Source organism: Lipotes vexillifer, unplaced genomic scaffold (genome assembly GCF_000442215.2).
Source record: "Lipotes vexillifer unplaced genomic scaffold, Lipotes_vexillifer_v1.1 scaffold38, whole genome shotgun sequence".
Classification (NCBI taxonomy): domain Eukaryota; kingdom Metazoa; phylum Chordata; class Mammalia; order Artiodactyla; family Lipotidae; genus Lipotes; species Lipotes vexillifer.
The window spans coordinates 3,054,976-3,076,602 of NW_006791464.1; the positions used below are offsets into that span (position 1 = coordinate 3,054,976).

At 33.9% G+C, this 21,627-nt stretch overlaps 1 protein-coding gene across 3 annotated transcripts in view; it reads right to left on the reverse strand.

The window, feature by feature from the left end:
* DACH2 (dachshund family transcription factor 2) overlaps positions 1-21,627 on the reverse strand; it is a 629,817-nt gene that overhangs the window by 469,314 nt on the left and 138,876 nt on the right. For 2 of the 3 annotated variants that reach the window (XM_007464441.1, XM_007464442.1), the window contains exon 2: positions 11,325-11,363. The exons of the other annotated variant lie outside the window; for it this stretch is intronic. In XM_007464441.1, the coding sequence (XP_007464503.1) occupies positions 11,325-11,363 (39 nt within the window). The remainder of the gene's footprint in view (positions 1-11,324; positions 11,364-21,627) is intronic. 3 annotated transcript variants of the gene reach the window in all.

Consider the following 21,627-nt stretch of genomic DNA (forward strand, 5'->3'; position numbering starts at 1 on the left):
AGCAGGAATTTACATCACCACAGTGTCGAGGTGAAAGCTCCAGTGCCCTTATTTCAAAAGGAAATCTGGTCAGCTTGAAGCAATGAAAACTGATCTGAATGCAGCCAGTCATTGGCTGGGAACACATGCTCAGTAAAACAAAGGCTGCAATCAAAAGTTTTTTTTTCATGCATATAGCCACTTCAACTGTGCCTGCATTCTCTTATTTTTTTTTTTACATAGACTCCTAATTTCAGAAACAATTTATAAAATGTCATAGGCTGCTATACAGCACTAGGAGAAAAATAGAAAATAATGTAAGTGATAGTAATATTCAATTGCTCAATAAATATTTATTGGATACTGAAGACTAAATGACAGGAAAATATGCTGGATACTGGAGATAACAGTGGTCAGCAAAACAAAGGCACAGTCCCCACCTTCACAGTGGTTATTAAATTTCCAAAGCATTTTAGCTTTTCCAAAAAATTCTTGCATATTTTGCTCATTTTTGCCCTTCACAACAATCTTGTGAGAGACATCCATAGGTCCATCTGATCGATAAGAAAACAAAGACTTAGAGATGTTAACTGATTTGCTTGTGATCAGAGAGCTAGCTGTTAGCAGTGAGGGATTAAACACAAGATCTCTGACTACAAACTCAGGACTCTTACCACTATAGCAGTATTTTCAGAAGTGTACTTCATGGAACACTAGTTCTCTAAACAAAAAGGTTCTTTTAATCAAAAAAGACTGAGAGGGTTTCCCTGGTGGCGCAGTGGTTGAGAGTCCGCTTGCCGATGCAGGGGACACGGCTTTGTGCCCCTGTCTGGGAAGATCCCACATGCCGCGGAGCGGCTGGGCCCGTGAGCCATGGCCACTGAGCCTGCGCGTCCGGAGCCTGTGCTCCATAACAGGAGAGGCCACAACAGTGAGAGGCCCGCGTACCACAAAAAAAAAAAAAAGACTGAGAAATCGTGTATATTACATGTTATACATTCATAGAGCAAATTAACAAAGTATAAACCCTGAAGAAGACCTGTGGTAAACAAACTTGTTTATTTTTACTGAACCCCATATTTCCCAAACTTATTTGACCCCAAACCCTCTCTGAAGAAAAAAAAAATGAATCCACAGTGACTCAGGAACTGATGATAAACTTAGTATATTGGATGCAGGGTGCGGGCAGTGTTTTGCAGAAAGGACATGTATGTTGGAGAGTTGCACAGTACATTTCTAAATCTATGCATGACCATGAATGTGTGTGACTATAGAAGACTATGATATCTAGAAGATACGGTATGATAACACTAGATATTATGAAAGAAATGAGGAGATATATATGGTGAGACAATGAGGCCTATGTGCATTATCAGGATGATGGAAAATTTAGAGTACCAACAAGAAAATGGAACTGAGACCTGACCCTTTTTCTTAGCCACCTCCAACACTTGCTCAAGATTGAGAAGATCAAATCTTCCTCTAACCAAACTTTCCCTTAATGGCTGATTCTAGGACTAGAGCAGTAAATCTACCAAATGAGCCTGGAGTATCTTGTAGTGCTAGAAAGTAAAGAAGGGCTCAAAAAAATTTACAATGATAGGGGCATGTAGAAGGTACCCAGTGGCCAACTGAAAGAGTGCCCAATGGCCAAAGTTAGAAAAATTTAAGCAATAAAATAAATAAATAAAATAAATAACGTAGCATTGGATTATAATCTAAAATATAAATTAAATACTTATGAGACCATAAGTATGAATGAATAAATATTAAGAAGAGACAAATCTCCCTTGCAGAAGAATTCCAAATAATTTCTGCAAATACTCTGCCTTTAAGATTGTGAAGCATAACTAACTCCCTGCTCTTTAACTGTGGGCTGCACATAGTGACTTCCTTCCAAAAACTTCCAAAAAGTACAGTCAAGAAAAAGGAAAAAAGTAACTTTACAGTGGAGAAACCTAACAAACACTACAGGAACCAGGTGATCAAGTCAACCTCAACAATGACAAGTCATAATGATAGTATGTACCTTTGACATGATATGTTGAAAATGGAATATTACCTCTGTGGTCTTCCTTCCAAAAACTTAATTTAACAATGAAAAGAACACCAGGCAAACTCCAATTGAGGGGCATTTTACAAATACCTGACCTGTCTCCTCAAAACTGTTAAGGTCATCCAAAACAAGGAAAGTCTAGGAAACTGTCATAAGCCAAGAGGAGTCTAGGGAGACATGATGACTAACTATGAGGTGGTATCCTATATCCTGGAATAGAAAAAGGACATTAGGGAAAAATTGAAGAAGTCTGAATAAACTATAAACTTTAACAATAGTGTGTCAATATTGGTTCATTAATTGTGACAAATGATTCATTAATTGTAAAATATTAACAACAATTAGGAAACTGGACACAGGGTGCATGGGAAGTCTCTCTACCTTTTCAATTTTTCCGTAAATCTAAAACTGTTCTAAAACAAAAACTTCATTAAAAAAAAAAAAATCGCCTCTAACCATTTTTGTGCCAAGCCCAACTTAATTAAAAACTGCTTTATCTCTACATGAATAGGAGTCCAACTTAGTCCCAAAAATCACAAGCAGTGATTTTTGAAGATTAAGAGCTGGACAAACGAATTAAGGAAAGTACAATTTGAGTTAAGGCAACCAAAAAGTAAAATATGTATATACAATTTTTTAATGGGCTGCCTCAGACAGGTGTTCCAAATCCCTTCATATAATGTTCTGAATACAGTGGGTGCTTTATTGCCTAAAGTAATCCATGATTAAAAAATAAAAACTACTAACTTCTTTATATGTAATATGTTAGATACATCAATATGTGATTTAATGGGTATTTGTAAAACTCTTGCAGCATAAAGAATATAAAATAGCTATATTTGTTATTTAGGCTAATTTCATTTTAAAGCAGTATAAGCATACAGCTCTACTGACTAATTGTATTGTAGAAATATACTATTTGGTTAGAATTAGCCATTTTAAATGAAAACATCCAAGTTATTTGATTTTCATCAAATAAAAATCAAAGAATAACTTTGTTTATATATTTAAATTAAAATATTGTCACAGGGAGAATATTTGGTAATGATAAATCAGTTTAAAATGCTTTAAACTCTTCTAATTGCAATAATTCAAAGCACAACAGCTATTATTAATAGGCTTCAATATTTTATATGTTTTAACATCTTTTAAATATTTTTTTAAAAATCTAGAACACTATATATCAGATGATCTATCAGTTTATATCATGAATTATGAGATACCAACTTACATGAATCTGTTGATTGAGCTACATACAGTTTTTACATCTTAGTTTTCTAATGGATTTATTAAAATAATGTTTTACATTTTGTGGCTGAATCATTTTGTACTTGCCCCCTTTTGAACATTACAATTAGGTAAAAAACAAAAATTCCCAATAATACTCCCAAGTAACAGCAGATCTTTGTAGTCCTAATATGCTGGGAGGAGGTGAACGCTTCGAGTAAGTTTATTCTTTGTATTGAATACTCGGTGTTATCAAAAACAGAAAGCAGGACACGTCTTTAAGGCACTTCACATGTATGCAGGACTGTTGAGCACGTTGCCATGGAACAGAACTCCTTCAAGGATTACAAACCAAAGAACGGCCATTTTGGCATAATAGTCCCATTTCTGAACATTATTTTGTAGCATTCATCAAGATGTATTACAAACCCTACCAATTTAGGGACAATGCACTGCCTTTTCATATGCATTCATACTAGGTCTTAGAATCAACTCCATTTTAGCAACTAATTAGTTACACTGACAAACTTTTAAGAATAGGGCTATACAATTTTTAGAAAATGTTACCACTCTCTTTGTAAATTAATGATATGTTCCCCATTGCACAATAATAGGTGGTTATCAACCTTTCCTCTTTATCCTGTCTCAGTCATTTAGTTAAATCTACCCTGCACCCTCCAGAGAAATTCATGGTCTGTCACTCTACTCACTGGTGTCTAGATTTATGGATATTTTAGCAGTCCCTTTATTTTCTCATCACTAGGCAACTCTTCTAAGTTTCAAAGAAAGGACCAACTTCACCTGAACATTCAGACAAGTATCCTACTTACAAAAGGCCGTTTTCCTTCTATAATTCACTTTCCTTTCCTTTATATTAAAGAGACACACACCTGAAACCTAATGTATTGCACCTTCACATTATTAAATGGAACATGCAGAACATTGCATTATTATGCTACACATAGCCAAGAAATTTTAGTATTCACGGGATTATGGTAATTAAGTCTTCCTTCACTTTGGGTGATGTGACACTTGCTTGACTATAATGTCACTCCACTTAAAGTGTGTGTAAACAACATTATCTTAGTCACTCTGCATTACATTTCCAACTGTGAGCAAAATTACAAGGTCAGAGTGGACAAGAATGTAGGTAATCCCAAGGAAACATCATGTAAATGACTTGCTCAAGGTTCAAACTGGGTTTTCAATAAAAGCAAAAAGGAATCTTTCCATACTAATATTATAGTATTATTATCTAAATGCCATCAGTGGCAAAGCACCTGGGTATTCTTGGAGACAGTGGTAAAGACAACAGTGTCCATGATTTTGATGTTTTGTGAATAAAACATAAATGTTGTTTGCCAAGGATTCGTTCAAGATAACAAATTGTCTGCACTCAATAAGGAGTAGTACATAGAAAAATAGCAAACGGTTTTGTAAATAAAGATCGTTAATATCTCAACTGCAATTAATACTTTTTAGAAATGCAGATGAAAAGGCAAAACAGCAATGCTTACATTTCCTCCTTTCCTGTTTTTTAATAAATACTCAGAACCATGATTTTTATTCTTTTTAAAAGTAGAGTAGTAATTTCCCAACAGTCTTATCAGCTACTTTGTGATTATATCCAAGATGTGCTGTCTTAAAAATGCTCTGACCTACAGAAACTAGCTGAAAGACTTTGGAATATCTTGTTTTGAGTGATTTATTTGGTGCTTATTGAAGAAGTTAGATAACCTGCTTAAATCCCCCAAAGGATAAGTAAGATCAGGGCAAAAATAGTCTAGATTAACTTGGCACAAGTTCCTCTTCATTGAACTAGTGGAAGTAACATAATGAGCAAAATAGTGGTTTTCAGAGTATGCTTAAACTGTAAAGCAAGATGCCAATTAGCAAAAATAGGAATGGAAGTTCTTAGATATGGGCCCCACAGTCAGTTCACAAATACGTCAAAGTGGGTCAAAACACTCAAAAGCAACTTACGTGGGATTCTCTAGGCTTAGTGTCACATTTGGACAATGAGGGATACACGTGAATTGTATTAATCTGGAGATCATCTAAACAAAGTGTGTGAACCACAGTTTTCTTGTAATATCTGATGTTGAATCTCTGTAGGAGGTCAACTCACTTCCTAGGAAGGCCATAGTCAAACATTTTTTCCCAGGACTATTCATAAAAAAGAGAGGCCCCCAAAAATGTCTTCATCACCAGAGATTAACTGATTTAGACTCTGCTTGCCAGAGTTGCTACCTTCCATAAGTAGAAGCTTCACTAAAAACATAACTATGTTCAATATCCTCATAGATAAACAGAGTTTCCTTTTTAAAAGTCATTGAAAATAATAGGTATTCTGTGCTTGAGATAGGATATACTTGTGTGTGTGAATGTGTGAGTGTTTGTGAGTGTGGTATATTTTCAATTCTGGGAGGTTAAATAAAATCAGTTTCGACTCTCTCCCTTTTATACTTTAATCTCTTACAATATTAGATAGGTTTCTAACTGAGTGTTCTTTCCAGTACACATAGAATCTAAGAAAGCCTGAAAGCTCTTTGTTAAGCCTCAGGTTAAAGATCCAGATCTTTCTAATGAAAAGTCTCTCCAAATACAAAATCAATTACTTACCCTCCCCCATCCGAAAAGAAATACAGAACAGTCAACCTGAGTCCTCCCTCTACTTTAAGTAGCTATGTGCAGCACCAAAAAAGCACTGTTAGAATCAAATCTTAAGTGAGCTGAAAATACTGAATATTCTTTTCTCTGAATCTGAAACGCATAAAAAGAGCTTGAAAAGAAACATAAAGCCACAAAAAATAGTGATCGAACTTTCATTGTATTTTCAGCATTTGCAATGTAATGCTTCAGAGTGTAGAACACTGAAGATTAATTCAAGATGGTGTGTTGCCACTGACTAGTCCTTATAATGCTGAGCTCCTGCTCCCATCTTCTTTCCCACCCCCACCCCCAATTGTCCTTGAATTAAGAGAAACACAAAGATAAACAGGATAAACTCATGATATTAACTGAGAGGGTGTTACAACAGTTTCACAAATTGATAAAATTCAATTTTGTCTTTATGTTTTATGCACAATAAGTAAATTACAGCTTCAAGGAAAGGGGGCGATATGTATCATAGATCAAAGGTTATAGTATGTCTCTAAGAGATAGCTTAGTCCAACATCCTAATTTTACAGATGCAGCAACTGAGGTCCCAAGTCATAGAGTGATTTGCAGGGTTGTTTTCAGACCATGAACTTCTGACTCGTTCTCCAGAGCTCTTCCTGCTATACCACAATACCTCATCAAATGAGGCTTTATGGGAAAGTGCTTTGAAACCTGGAAAAAACTTTACAAATTTTACATAGTATCCTTATGCTTATCTGAACTGCATATATTTTTAAATGAAAAATAATGACACAAATATATAGTATCAGTAAACATCATCATGTACACTGTGATCAGAATCAACATTTCGTCTGTAGTGTATAATCATGAAAGAGAATCAATGAAAAAGAATTATTTTTTCTTCAAAGAAATTTTTGTTAAAAATACCTACTACATTTTCAAGAATCTTGGGAAATAGGAGCTCTCATAAAATGATAGTGGGAGGGTAAATCAGAAGAGCTTTAGAGAGCAATTTGGCAGTAACTATTAAGTTGAAGATGTGCATAGCCCACAGCTCAACAATTTCACTTCTGTCTTATACACCAGAGAAATTTTCCCACAGGGGCACAAGAAAACATGATGCCCATTACAACAAAAATTAGAAACAACCTAAGTGTTCATCAGTACAGTAAAAAATAATCAAACTGTGGTATACTCATAGAATGAAAGAGTATAGTGGACAATTTTTAAAAATGAACTAGATCTACATGTAACAACGCAGATAAATCTCAAAAACATAATGCAAAAACAACAATTACAAAATGATACTATAATACCAAACCACTTAGGTACATTTTAAAAACACAAAAATCAATGCTGCATATTATTTATGTATAAATACACATAAAATTTAAAAAACATAGCAATGATACACACCAATTTTAAAGTAGTGGTTACTTCCAATTAAGGGTGAAGTATAATAGAAAGAATATTAGTGTTAATCATATCACTAATGTTTTACAGAAACATCTGTATCTGTAATTTTTTCAATTGAGCTCTGAATCAAATGTAGCAGAATGTAGACCTGATTATTGGTCCACAGGTATCTCTCATTATTTCCTGCTCTTTCTATTTGAACTATTTTATAATTAATGTTGCTAACTTTACACACTACCAAAGTGATGTTACCAAAATTGATTTCAGAATAGAAATGTCATTTTTGATAAGCCAGAAAAAGTATATATATATATATATATATATATATATATATATATATACATACATATAATGTATATGTATATATATAAATATAATGAAATTACGTGTTTTGGTAATTAGTTTGATTCCAGTTGTCACGTTATAAAGTATATTAATCCAAAGTATATGAGCTTTGAAATCAAATGGGCTTGATTCAAATGCTGGCTCTGGTATTTGTAGGCTGTGTGGCCTTAGATAAATCACTTAACTTTCTCTGTACCTCAATGTCATCATCCATAAAACAAGAATCACAATAATATCACCTGCCTTACATGGCTGTTATGATGATTAAATGAACTAATACATGGAAAACACCAGGGATATCATGTTCAAAAAATGTTAGATATTATAAAAAGTACTAGTTCATCAAAATTTATCCTGAATAACCTTATTTATATGTCTACATTGGTCAAATGCATCAAAAAGTCACTTATTTCTTAGATTCTGTATCTTTCAGGACTAGCCAATTAACTAAGAATCTCCACTTGTTAGAGTTTTTAGGGAATGGTTTTAATTAATTAGTACATTTAAACATAGTTCATCCCTATCACACAACAGATTACCTGTGGTCAAAACTGTCTGATGATCTAGAAAGGGTAGCACTGTCCACCCAAATTTTATTTAAGTAAACAATTAGCTATTTTGCACATTGTCATATGTGTTGACCAGTTGTCCAACAATTTATCATCTTTCATATGTTTTTTGTGTTAAATCTGCAAGTAGAATAATATGTCAACAAATGAGGGGTGGTTTTTTTTTAGTTAATTTAGGATTTGAGATTGTGAATTCTTTTCTTCCTCTTTCATTTTTACTTTTCTCTTTTTCTTAAGTCCTCTGATAAACATTTCTCAACAAAAATGACAATATTAACTTACCATCCTGACTAAGGATTTGTGGTACAGATCATAGGGGTCATTAAAGCAGGTTTAGCAGTGTTTTTTTTTTTTTTCTGGTTTACTTTTTTTTTGCTAGAGAGGTTGGAATTTAATTGTTTCCTTTTTAGACAAATATTCTTTTGGATTGCCAGTGATGAAAGGGGCATACAGATGTCAAAAGCACTGTAGCACAGTGGGATTATGTGCTAAGGTCCAGGGCAGGACAGACAAACAAGCAAAGTCTCAGATCAGTCAAACAGTTACCTCAATAAAATCTCAAATGACCAGCTTTTGTTTTATCTTTGCCAATGCCTATCAAAAGTTCAAATGAAGTTTTGTTGTACTAACTACTTACATTTCTTTTATTTCTTACTTTAACCATTTGTAAAATCAAAGGAATTTCACCAGATAAAATAGGGAATTTGTTTAAAGGCAAGCCAATTTAAAATAAAACAACACATGTTATATACATGGCTTTCTTCCTATTAAAGCACCATAAATTGGGATTTAAGTAGTAGCCTTAATTATGTTATATGACAGAGCCTAACTTAAATATTCTCTTTTGGACATAGAAGAAATTATCTTTCATACTGTATTGCACTGATAAATATGAAAATGAAAAATTCATAATTTTATCTTAGTTTTCAAACCACATTAAGGGAAAAATATCTTGGCTATTTCCATGTAGTAAGAAAAAAATCACGAAGTGCATAACCACTATTTTGAGTATCAGGAGAATTATTTACAAGCACTCCACTTATTATTTATTTACTTTACTTGAATTTTCCATCATCAAGATCTTTGGGTGCATTTATAACATACTGTGATTTTCTAAACCGCAGTACCTAGAGGACTTACAGTTTAAAGCAGAGGTCGCAAACTGATAGCCCATGTGCTAGATCCTGACCACAGATGGGCTTTGCTTTGCCTGCATAGTGTTGCTTTTTATTGAGTTAGTTACTAACATTTAAGAATTGGAGAATTTCATATAAAAATCTGGATTCCCAGTTTCTCTTAAAAAGTCAAATCTTAACAACAGTGGGCCTGCATTCCCACCTGGTAGCAATCAGCTGAGCTGAGTAATAGCTGCCACCTTTGGAAAGAATATATGCTCTCTAGGTCACCATAGTCCCCACCACTCCCTATTGCTTATGGCCTTTCATTTATGCTACTACCCTTGTCTCAGTAGGCATTAGAGTTTGCAACTCTCCTGTTTCTCTGTGGTTTATTTGAGTGTCAGCACACATACTTTCAAAAACATTTCACAGTTTTTCTCAGATTACAGTTAGTGTAAAAACTCATTACATATATATATATATATATATATATATATATATATATATATATACACACACACACACATATGTAATGTGTGTTCTGATTAATCTAGAAATAAATATATACAGTTATAAACTACTGTTATGCTTAATTGAAAACAAGAAGTTGACATTCATTTACATATCATTTTACTAAAAAAAAGTCAATTTCAATGCCTGAATTCAATTGCATTCGTATAAAATCAAAGCACTTCCTTTCAATATCCCAAACCTAATCTCAAAACTCAATCCACTTAAACTTTTTCAGTTAAAATCATTCATTAATGAAATCTAGTAGGTTCTAGTCTCCGCCAGCATTGAAGTCACAGTTTAAAAATAAGTTTAGCACTTAAGGAGGTTCATCCACTTCTTCAGGTCACTTGGGTATTATTTAGTGTGCATGATGTTTGAGAGTAATATTTAGTACAGAAAATGCCCCAGCTATTATAAACACCACCATGATGATTTTCATTTTCTATGTTGAAAACCCAGGATAAATCACATGGTGTGGTCCCCATCTCTCTAAAAACCCTATGACATTTTTCTTGTAGAAAAATACAGATAAAACATGCATCATGAGCAGCCCTGAAGGAAGGGGGTAAAGTCACCATAGGGTGATTTAACCTGAGAAGGGTGTGTGGCAGTCAATATCAAACTGTACTTTAGAATCATGGGTTGCCTTCCTTTTCCCTAGCATCTCTGAGTTAACTGCCCATTCTTTGAAGTCTGGAGCAGTATGGTGTCTCTGATTGCAATTTAACTGAAATTGTCATAGATATTTTAGGAAGTTTCAAGCATAAATCTTAGACTTCCAAATATTTTAAAAATGTATTTTTAGAGAAAAAAATAATTTCAAATATTTTAGAACTAGTAGCATGCCTACAATATATATCTGTGCTTAATGCTTAGAAAAATTCCAAAAGATTAGAAGGCCTGGGTTTTTGGGGTTTTTTGCCATTATTGCTGTAGCACACTTAATAGCCTGTGCTGCCCTGCAAAAGTGAATGTACCTTCCTAAGCATTTCAGAGCCATGGGGCAGGTGAATTACTTTCCCATTATTTTACATAGATGTCATGATTTTTATGTCAGTGACCCTTACTCAACCCCCATCAACTTTGCAGCCTTTCTCTAGCTTCTGCTTTAGTTCCCAGGGAAGGAGTTGCTCTCTGTGGCTGGAAGTCATCTCCCAACTACGTGTTCTTGGGATTCATTCCCAGTTAATACATATGAATGATCACTAACTGGCAATAGTGAAACCATGAAGACCCCAATTAACTAGAACCCTCAAATGGATAGACAGGTTCTAATTAGCTATATGGATTTCATTTTTCTTATTATTAACTAAAGATTAAGCAAGATTCAATATTTGCTGCTGAAAATTTTAAATGGCTCTACTTTCCTACCTTAGTAAGTATAGTACAGGGAATAAAATTACTGAAGTTGGGCTGAATCTGTACAGGCTCCAGGACATTCCCAGGAAGTTGATTTTTAAAAAATAAATACATAAATACCTGTTAACAGCTTGTTTTCTTGTCATTTGCCTCTTCCTTCTAAAAGGAGAGTGTAGCAAAAAATAAATAAATAAAACTGGTTAATTGAGAGTTCTGGTTAGTAGCTTCCAATTAATCAAGGCTTTATTATATTTCACAAAAAAATCTTCTTAAATTCTTCAGAAATTTTAGATAGGTTACACACAATGAAACACCAGCAGGGAAGAGCACAAAGAAGGTAGGAAAGCCTGAATTGCTATTAGATAGTGTTTTAAATATATGAATAATGTTATTACATTTCTGGTCTAATCCCCATTGAGTAAAGAATAATGTGAAATGTCATGTGGTTTAGGGCTTTTCTATACATGAAGGCAAGGAAATATGGTTGTAAATTTCTGTTGAAGAAAATGGCCTTGGGTCGTAACAGTTCCAAAAACAGATTCAGCAGTATTGTGTCTTTCCCCTTTCTTTCAAGAGCCTTCCTTTCCCTCCCATTGAGTATTCCAACACTTTTTAGGAAACAAAAATCCCTTCTAGTTTTTTTTCTCATTTTATTTGGCCAACAGGATGATGAAAGTAAGCCAATATCAATGTTATGCCTTAATTTCCTAAATATGGAGCCATTAATCACACAGCTCACTATATACTGATTTCTGAAGCAATACTGAACTATCTTACATTTTCCCCAAAAGGGTTACACATGCACACACACACACACACTCAGACATAAACACACATACACAGTCATACACACATCTGTACAAAATAAGTTAAACACATACAAAAGAGATCAATAAAAAACCCACATAATTATTTTAGTTAACAAAACAACCATTCTTTCCAGTAGTATAATATTTCCCGGTGTTCCTAAACCCTTTAATAAAGAACAATGAAATTTAAAATGACAAGATACAAAAAAACTATACGTAGTGTAATTTGGATATTTTGAGCCTTATTGCACTTCTTAGTAGTATAGAAACAGGAACCTCCTTCAAATGTCCACTACAAATATATATGGTTAGTTCATCACCCCCTTCATAATCTCTTCTTCTAATAGCCATTTTGTTAAAAGACTCCTTTCAGGTGTTTGTTTGTTTGTTTGTTTTTGAAAGGCAACTGCTTCCCTGCTTAAAGGTCTATGGAAACATTTTTTAAAAAACCCACAGATGCAAACATGTATCTGGGGTTGCGGGGGAAAGGAGGTGGCAGTGAAGGAAGGTGAGCATTTTTTCACCTACTCTTGTGTTCTTGATTGTCACTTGATTGTCAGAACTATTTGATTTTGCTTTATAGTTCACTCACACAACCTGTTTTGAAATTATATTTTCTTAAAGTAGAATATATTCATACATACCAAGTCAGTGATAATGCATACTTCCTTAATCCAATGGGCTTTATATTGGAGGACTTTTTCCCTTTTACCAGAGATCCTCCTTTTTTAACTATAAAATTTCCTGAAGACAACAGAACTTTTTTGACTGTCACCGTATGTACATAATCATACTAAGTTAAAAAATAATTTAAATCTTCTATAGCTTGAGCTTCATAGATTATTTAAGCATAGATTTTGAAATTACCAAATACTGAAACATTCTTGTTAGAATTATACAATAAATATATAAACATCCATGAGTTAACTGTCCTTTTATTAAGAATCTTAAAATTTCTTAGAAAATTAGGACTTTACCTTGACTTGAAAATTTCTCATTTGTCTTGTCATATGTGAGAATGCATTTTACAGTACTGCCTAACACTAGCTATAATTCTAGGACTTTAGGGACCACATGTTAAATACATATACTTTATTTTTGACATTCAAAATAAAACGTGACTTCTATATTTCTGAATTTGTTCAGAAGCAGTATCATTCAATCAGAATAGTAACCATATATCTAAAATTCCAAAAGATCAATAAAACGTTTCCTATGCTTTGATATATGTAAAATGATTGTACACCTCAAAAATACACAAATTTGATTTGCCAGTTACCTCGATAAAGCTGGAAAAATGTCTCAGGCTTTTAAATGGGAGTCACCTGTTAACCTGGCATATATGACCATACTTTGGGGACTACTAAATTAGGCTTTAGCTGTTCCTCACACAGATAAGATCTTTTAGTCATGTAATGTATTTTCCTTGCCCAATACAATAAACAAAATGTTGATTGGGAACAAATATGATAAATAAATAGGACACAAGTCAAGCAATGCCCTGCCCCTACCCTTAACTTCATCTGTAGGGGACAAATGACCAGTAAATACGTGTTGGTAAATTTTTTTTAGTTTATCTCTGGAGACATGATTAAATCACATTAACTTTTGCATTTCCAGTGTTGGAGGTTTTGGGGAGCTTCCCTCACTCTTAACTGATAATTTTATTCATTTTATATGTCAATTCTTGCTCTACAGCAGCTTTTATAAACCTGTTTAATCTCTTCAGAGATCCTGGAAATTCTTTGACAAGAATGTATTTCAAAAGCAAAAGGAACTGAAAGAGGCCTGGATATTTTAGGCTTATTTAAGTTTCCAGAGGGTATCCAAACAACCTCTTGATCACTTAAGTCTCTAAAGGCATGATCTTCCGATTCAAGAACCTGAAAAATAAAACTATTTTCCCCCTTTCAGAAATTTGTTTTTCCTAGAACTATTTGAGAATAATAAAAACCTTGGTCATACTAAATATGTTTCTTCTGAAATACTTTGGTGCATGAGCTTGACTCTTTAAATGTCAGTGTGATTTAAAGATACAGTCTAAAGTAAAAAAAAAGGGAAAATTACATACGGGATGAGTTGATAGTAAAGATAAATGAGCTTACAGTATTTTAAAAATTTTGTTTTTAAGAAGGGAGCTTCAGTACATATATATTGTAAATATCAGTCACATAAATGAACTTTAATCATTAGATAAACTATCTGAAATCATTTCTACTGTATAAAATGTTAACATTAAAATCCTTCAAAACCTTCAAAATTTTAAATTATTTATTGTTGTAGCATATTTGTTCACAATATTTATGTTGGAAATTTTTCTCCTTGTTTGTAGGTTTGGCTAAAGACACCATGAGTGACCCTTTGAATCTTGTCCGTTGATCCATATGGGAGTTCTAACCAGCCTTTTGTAAGGGACTTTTTAAACCCTGTTACACTAGTTATATTTCATGTCTTCTGGTTGATGATTATGTATTTCTATAGTATGTTCAGAATGGCTCAGAGAAAACACTAAGTAAATGTTCTAGAAGCCAAACCAAACATTTATGGTAGATGTACATTAAAGCCCCTGAGACATTGGATGCAAACACTGCTTTATCAGCTTTTAGTTAACTTTGGTTTTGATGATTTGATAACACACCGAGATGATAGTAAATTGTCCTACTTCTAAATTGTATGCTGCCTGTGGAGAGAACTTTGTCGCAGCCTCCAACTGTTAATTGCTGATTAAGATGGTGCTTCCTTCATAGCATTTATAGTAATGTGTAAATATTTTATTTATTTACATGTCTTAGATCTATTTTCCTTTTGAAATGCAATCTCCATTGAAGAATGAGTTTAGGTTTCTTGTTCATAGACTAGGCACTCAGTAAAAATTTGTCAATGAACTGAACATTGGCTATGTGAAGGGACAATTTACTCATTTAAATCCATCACTGTACAGAGTCTTCAAGCTTAATCTAATAAAATATATTTTAAGAACCTATTTCTTCTATGCTACACTGATTTACATCATTGATGATGGGGCTTAATTTATATAAGGATAGCTGGGGTGTTTTAGAATGAGTGAACTTTCACTGAGTAGGTAAAGTTGATCAGAAATATCATGAGCCCAAATTTAGTTCATGGCATCAAATATTCTGAATTATTGATGGGTGAAAAGTATAGAGTCATTATAAAGTTATTCAAGAGAGAAAGAATATTCTAAAATTTATTTTAATTATACCTTAATTTTTTCTAACATTTGGCTTATTTGTTTAGTGAAGCTTAAATTCGATGTGGAACACTAACAGTTCTGTAAGCAGAACTCAGCTAAGCTGTTTCTAACAAAATGAGTTCATTTGCCAGTTGATCGTTCTGGTAATCCTATCTGGTTTAGTCTAGCTGCAGATGAAGACAATCAAGCAGGGTCAGAGCAAAGGAATCTCGGCCTGGACATGCTCTCAAAGTAATACTAAGAGGTGGGAGTGGGAATGAAGAAGATTACTTATTTCAAAGTCTGTTAAATTCTTTACATTCATGCCTTGATTTAATCTCTGACAAGGACCACTCTACCACCATTAAGTAAGATAAGATAAAATAGGATAAGATAAAATAAAATAAAAAGCATGTTCCTCACCAATTAAGACATCAGAGGCAGATACTTAACATTACAAATGATTACCTTTTGATGTAGCTCCCTTTTGTATCCAAAATCTCATGTTAAATAATAAGACCTTATTGTTACATAGTTTTACAGTTAACAGAGCATTTTTCTCATCATTAACTAAAGGAGTAAAACTATTCTGTGAGAAAAAGTGGATTTGAAACACTTTCCCACTTTTATATACGTAGAAACTGAGACTGAAGGGTTTTTAATTTGATTCAGTGTTCTTCCACTTCCTGTTGTTGACAATATTTATCTATCTGAATATGAATGAAATACCCCTTTTTCATGATACTTTTTTCACTTGATCACTTTCATGATATGTAAAGAACTAACTTCTTTAAGGGTTAAGGGAAGCTCTTCAAACATACTTATAATTGATATCTAACGGCTTTCATACTGATCCCACAGAGGCTGCATTTATCTCCTTACCCTATGATAGCACTTTCTTAGTTCAATATTTATCTACAAATACTTACTGATCATCAACTATGCACAAAAGCCTCTTTGCTATAGGCTATGGAGAACACAAAGATCTTCAAGCATGATCCCTGATATCAAGAATATTACAATCTGAAACGAGAGACATATCATAGTCACAAATTGTTACATTGAAAGTCTGTGAGTGATAAACGCCACATGATTTCCTGGTGTAGAGTAGGCATTTAAAAACATCAGATGAATGAAAGTTGAATGCATGGTGGTATAAACTAATAGCTATAAGAATTTAGTTGAAGCCATCACTTATACCTAGAGTGGTAACTGAAGTCATTATGAAAGAAATGATGTTTGATTGGGGCCTAGAGGAATAGATAGGTTTTGGAAAACAAAGAAAGAGGATAACAATGCTTTAGGAAGTTAAAACTGACAGGATGCGCAGAATGAATTGCTACAAGAGTGTCTGGAGGTGAGATCAGGCAGAAGATTACTGCAATGTCCTCCGCATGAGATAACCAGGTAGAGATGAGAATAAAAAAGAATGGACATGTGCAACAGAGAGTCTAAAGCTGGCATTAATATGACTTAAAGCTTAAATTAACATGGAAACAAAGTATAGAATGGAACAAAGGAGAACTCTGAGCTTATGACTGATTCCATGAAAATTGATTTTCCAAGTTCCATGAAACCAAGTTATGAATGAATTTTCAAACAACCTATTCTGTAAGCAATAGTGTCAACAGAAAGAACACTGAACAAAACATAAAGAGACTTGGGTATTAGTATCAACGATGCAAACGGATGTGTGACCATGAGCAAATGACTTCCCTTTTCTAGATCCCAGTATCCTTATTTGTAAAACCAGGGCTGGATAAATTGACCTCTCCAGCCTATCATAGCTCAAATACTCTATGGTTCTCTGATTTCCGAGTTGCCAACAACCTAGCTAAAATACAGGTAGATTAAATTAAAATTTCTCTGAGAAATTAGTAGCTATTGTAACTTAGTTGCCATGCCTGAGACATACTTTTTCTTGATTCATAAATAGTTATTGTAATATGTCAGTGGTATTGAACTAAGGGTCATATCCTTTTTATGTTTCAGAAAAGTATTGAATGAAAATTCTTCAGACATTTTACTTCACAAAGGAAATCAGTAGAGCATTGCTCTGTTTGCATGCTACAGAAAAACTGACTTGAAAACCTGGGAAGTACAGAAGCAAGTTTCACTTCTATTGAAATTTATACGTCTCTATCTATACGTATATTGAAGTGAGTTTATTTTCAATTAAATCTTCTTCAACATTTGCTCTTTAAAGGTTACAGAAATTTAGGGTTCTATCCTGTCTTCACAGTTAATACCTGGTAGTTCTAAGGTCAATCTAATTCCCCTTTTCAAATGCTACATCTTTTTTAAAAATATGGTAACCAGAACTAAACATAACATTCTAAGTGGGGTTATAGGAATGTTGTAATCTCATCATCTATCCTGTAGAATTTTAGGTCTTTCCTATAACCCTGCATGCAGGTAAAAATAAGCTGTCATTCATCAAGAAAGTCACTGTTATTTTCATTTCTCCTTTAGGCAGTTAGTTTTATCTGGGACTTCCTCATTGGAAAATTCCTAGAAACATAGAAAATGAAAGACATAGTTTGCCTAACAGAGAAAAACACACCACTCCCACTAACTGCTGTCTACCATCCCACTTCCTTCACCTACGATAAAAGTGAAAAGACATAATAGTATGTACATTTTCATCTATTTATTGATATGTTCAACATTACCTAACCCCATCAGTATCTGCTGGTTTTATCATTTAAAATGCAAACAACTAAAAGCAAGAACAGTAACTAATGGATATCTCCTTGTAGTGTCTAACAATAAGACCATGTACACAAAGCCTCTAAGACAAAGTGGTGAAAACGAACATTTACAAGGACTGTGAAGGGCTTCCTTGGTGGCACAGTGATTGAGAGTCCGCCTGCAGATGCAGGGGACACGGGTTCGTGCCCCTGTCCGGGAAGATCCCACATACCGCGGAGCGGCTACACCCGTGAGCCATGGCCGCTGAGTCTGCGCGTCCGGAGCCTGTGCTCCGCGACGAGAGAGGCCACAACAGTGAGAGGCCCGCGTACCGCCAAAAAAAACAAGAAAAAAAAAAAAACGAATAAAAGGGCTTTCTAATAGTAAAATGAGGTCAAATAATATGCTGATATTAACATTAACCCTGGTTGCCTCTTCTTTTTACGCATTTTTTAAGCACATAAACTAACAATGGTTCCTTCCCCTCTGCTCACATAGCACTTTGTGCTTGCCTGTGTCATAGCACTCAGTCATATGTGTGTCTCTCTCACTATGCTGTGATTCTTTGAGAACAACAAAACCTAACTACTTAACACCCCCTTGATAACAAAATCAGCTCTAACATTATAATACATGATTAAAGTCTTTAGAAGACACATGTTTCATAAAAAGTATTTGAGGTGATGGTATTTATTTCAAATGTAAATGTCAAGAGCAAGCTCATTTTTCCAGGTCTTATATCAAATCTTTGATGCAATGAAATATTGCTTTTTAGTGGAAATTAAAATTAATCTTTATTTCTTTATTATTTTCATTTTTCCCCAGATTTTTATGTATACTACTAAAATCTTTATGAACATAGTTTGAATTTTTTATATTATCTGATGTTAATACTTTTTATCTTGTTGCAATGCCATGAATTATGAATTACAGAAAATTTCCACCAACTGAAATTTCCTTCCCTAAGTATTATTGTTGTAGTCCTTCCACACATTCCAGAGCTAGTTTTCTGATGCCTCAAAAGTGCTCTGTATCATCTCACTCAGTTTTTTTTTGTTTGTTTTTTGTTTTTTTTTTGCGGTACGTGGGCCTCTCACTGCTGTGTCCTCTCCCGTTGCGGAGCACAGGCTCCGGACGCGCAGGCTCAGCGGCCATGGCTCATGGGCCCAGCCGCTCCGCGGCATGTGGGATCTTCCCGGACGGGGGCACAAACCCATGTCCCCTCCATCGGCAGGTGGACTCTCAACAACTGCGCCACCAGGGAAGACCCTCACTCAGGTTTTTTTAATACAAGTTTTTGCCTTTATCACTTGATCCCAATAAAATAAAATAATTATTTCTCCTTGGTGAAAATCAATATTCTGATACTGTCTTGTATTTTAGGTGTCAATTTTAACATTTTAGCACAATCAAACAGGCCCACCAATAAGTCTTCAAACAAAATTTCCAATATATGGATATCTAGGCAGCTTATTCAAATACACATCTCTTAGCTAAATTCACACCAAGGGTTATGATTAGCTCTAAATGAATACCTATGAAGGCTGTTAGCTATTTCACTACCTAATATTTTCTTTTGGTTATTCTCTTTGTTTAAGTGACTAAGTGGGGTTTTTCTCTCCTTTTCAGAAGTTGTCTGTATTAGTCCTCTTGTATATTTACCCTTTTCACTTTATAAATTACTAGAGGTTACTCCCATAACTGTTTTCTCAAATAATGCATAAGCATCTTTTTAATTCATACATAGCTATGTGTACACTCCATCTGTTAGAAGATATGCCCCCTTAAGTCTAAAACTTCACCAGCCATGCTTTTTTTTTTTCTGAAAGTTTATCAGCAATACTGTCACAAGTAGTTGGAGGTAACTCTTCCTAACACTTTGTCTCTCTCTCAATTCAAACAAAATTTTAAAAGAATGAAAGAAAATAACAATAAAAGAATGAATGAAAGAAAAGGACTCTACCCTTCTGTTAGTTATATGAATATGAATCATTGTTAATAGAAATGATTCAATACTCCCCAGCATGTGTTGTGGGTCTTTTCCACCCATCACATCATGCTTCTCCTAGTGTCTCTATAGTCACCCCTTTTTAGGACTCCTTAGTACTGCATTCTTTCTCTTGCACATGTAGAAAGTGTAGCAATCTTCACACTGAAAACCAAGAGATTTCAGACTGCCTCCTCATCTCTCCAGGGCAACTAGGTCTTCCCTTTTTTTCTTCTAACCAATGTAGCAATCCTACATGAGATCTTTAGTCTTTTACTCTGCTTACTTGTAAGGCCCCTGGTCTTATAGTGATCACATCCTGAAGAATGTCTTTGTATCTGTGACTGCTTCCCCCTAAAAGTCACAACAAATGGCAATAAAAGACCACCCAGTTATTTTTGAAGGTGCATTCCTAGTAGGAAACAATACATTTTTTGCCATGCTCACAAATAGCATGTCCTTCTTACCTCACACTCGCCATTTACCCATTACAATCTGCAGCAAACAAAAATTTTACAAATCAATAGCAATGTCACAGAATAAGCATACAGGTCTTAAATTCCTCACACACAATTTACAGAGCATTTAGAAATGGGAGAAAAACTCAAAGGTGTTCAAAGTCTTGACTTTCTTTTAAAAACATCATTTTCGTTAAAGGCTTTTAATAGGAAAGAAACTAATATCCTATTTTAATAGTCTTTGAGTACTAAAATCAAAAAGTAAAATAAAAACCATGTGCAACACAAGGATAAATGTTCTTTTTAATTGTAGGAGACAAAATTCATTTGTAAGTAACAATAGCCTGCTAATCAAATAGCCTTTTATATCCTTTAAATACTATTGTGGTTCAAACGTTTCATCTGCTGAACATAGTATGTGTGTAGAATATAAACCTACATATAAACATGTATGTGGTCCATCCAGAGAAATGTAATCTTAATACTAGACCACATGATTTTTCTGAACTATTTTTCAGGGGAAAAGAAAATTTTATAATTAAGTGTCATCATTAAAATTCCAATTTTGGTCTCTTGCTAAAAGGAAAAAAAAGACTAGTGAAAGCAATCATGTATATTTTAAATTAAGTAGAAGCAAGCTGTCTTCATAGAAGACTTCTGAAAATCAGTTATAATATAGTTTTGACAACTTCTCAAATGTTAGGATTAAGTTGTGGTTAGGCAAGGCCCATTGTCACAACATAGGGAAATTTACCTCACCACCCTGTCACATGACAATATCAACAGGATCCTTTACATGATCAAAATATTTTAATGCTGACCATATCATATTTTAGTGCAAACTTTTAAAGGTTATGCAGCTGTAAACAGGATGATTATTAGACAGAATATTTTCTGTGGAATCTATTTGAAGCACCAAGAACACCTTAACAAAGGAAAAATGAGGCCCCAAATCAATTACTTCTTCTTTAATTACTACCTTTACAAAAAAAAAAAAAAACAAGAAAATCTGATTCCAAATAAAGCAGTTAAATTTGACTTTGAAACCCTAGGTTATTTGATATACTTAAAGTATAATCTAAACATATATGCCTTATTAGAAAAACTTTATTAGGGAAATATTATGTTATTAAATAGGAATAAATTCCAAACAATCTGAATTGCTTGACAAATAGTATTTTTCCTAGAACCAGTTTTTCTTTGGGTTGAAAATTGATCAGTGTCATATACTAGATTATGGCCTTATTTTCTTATATTTGAACTAGCCAAAAGTGCCAGAAAACTT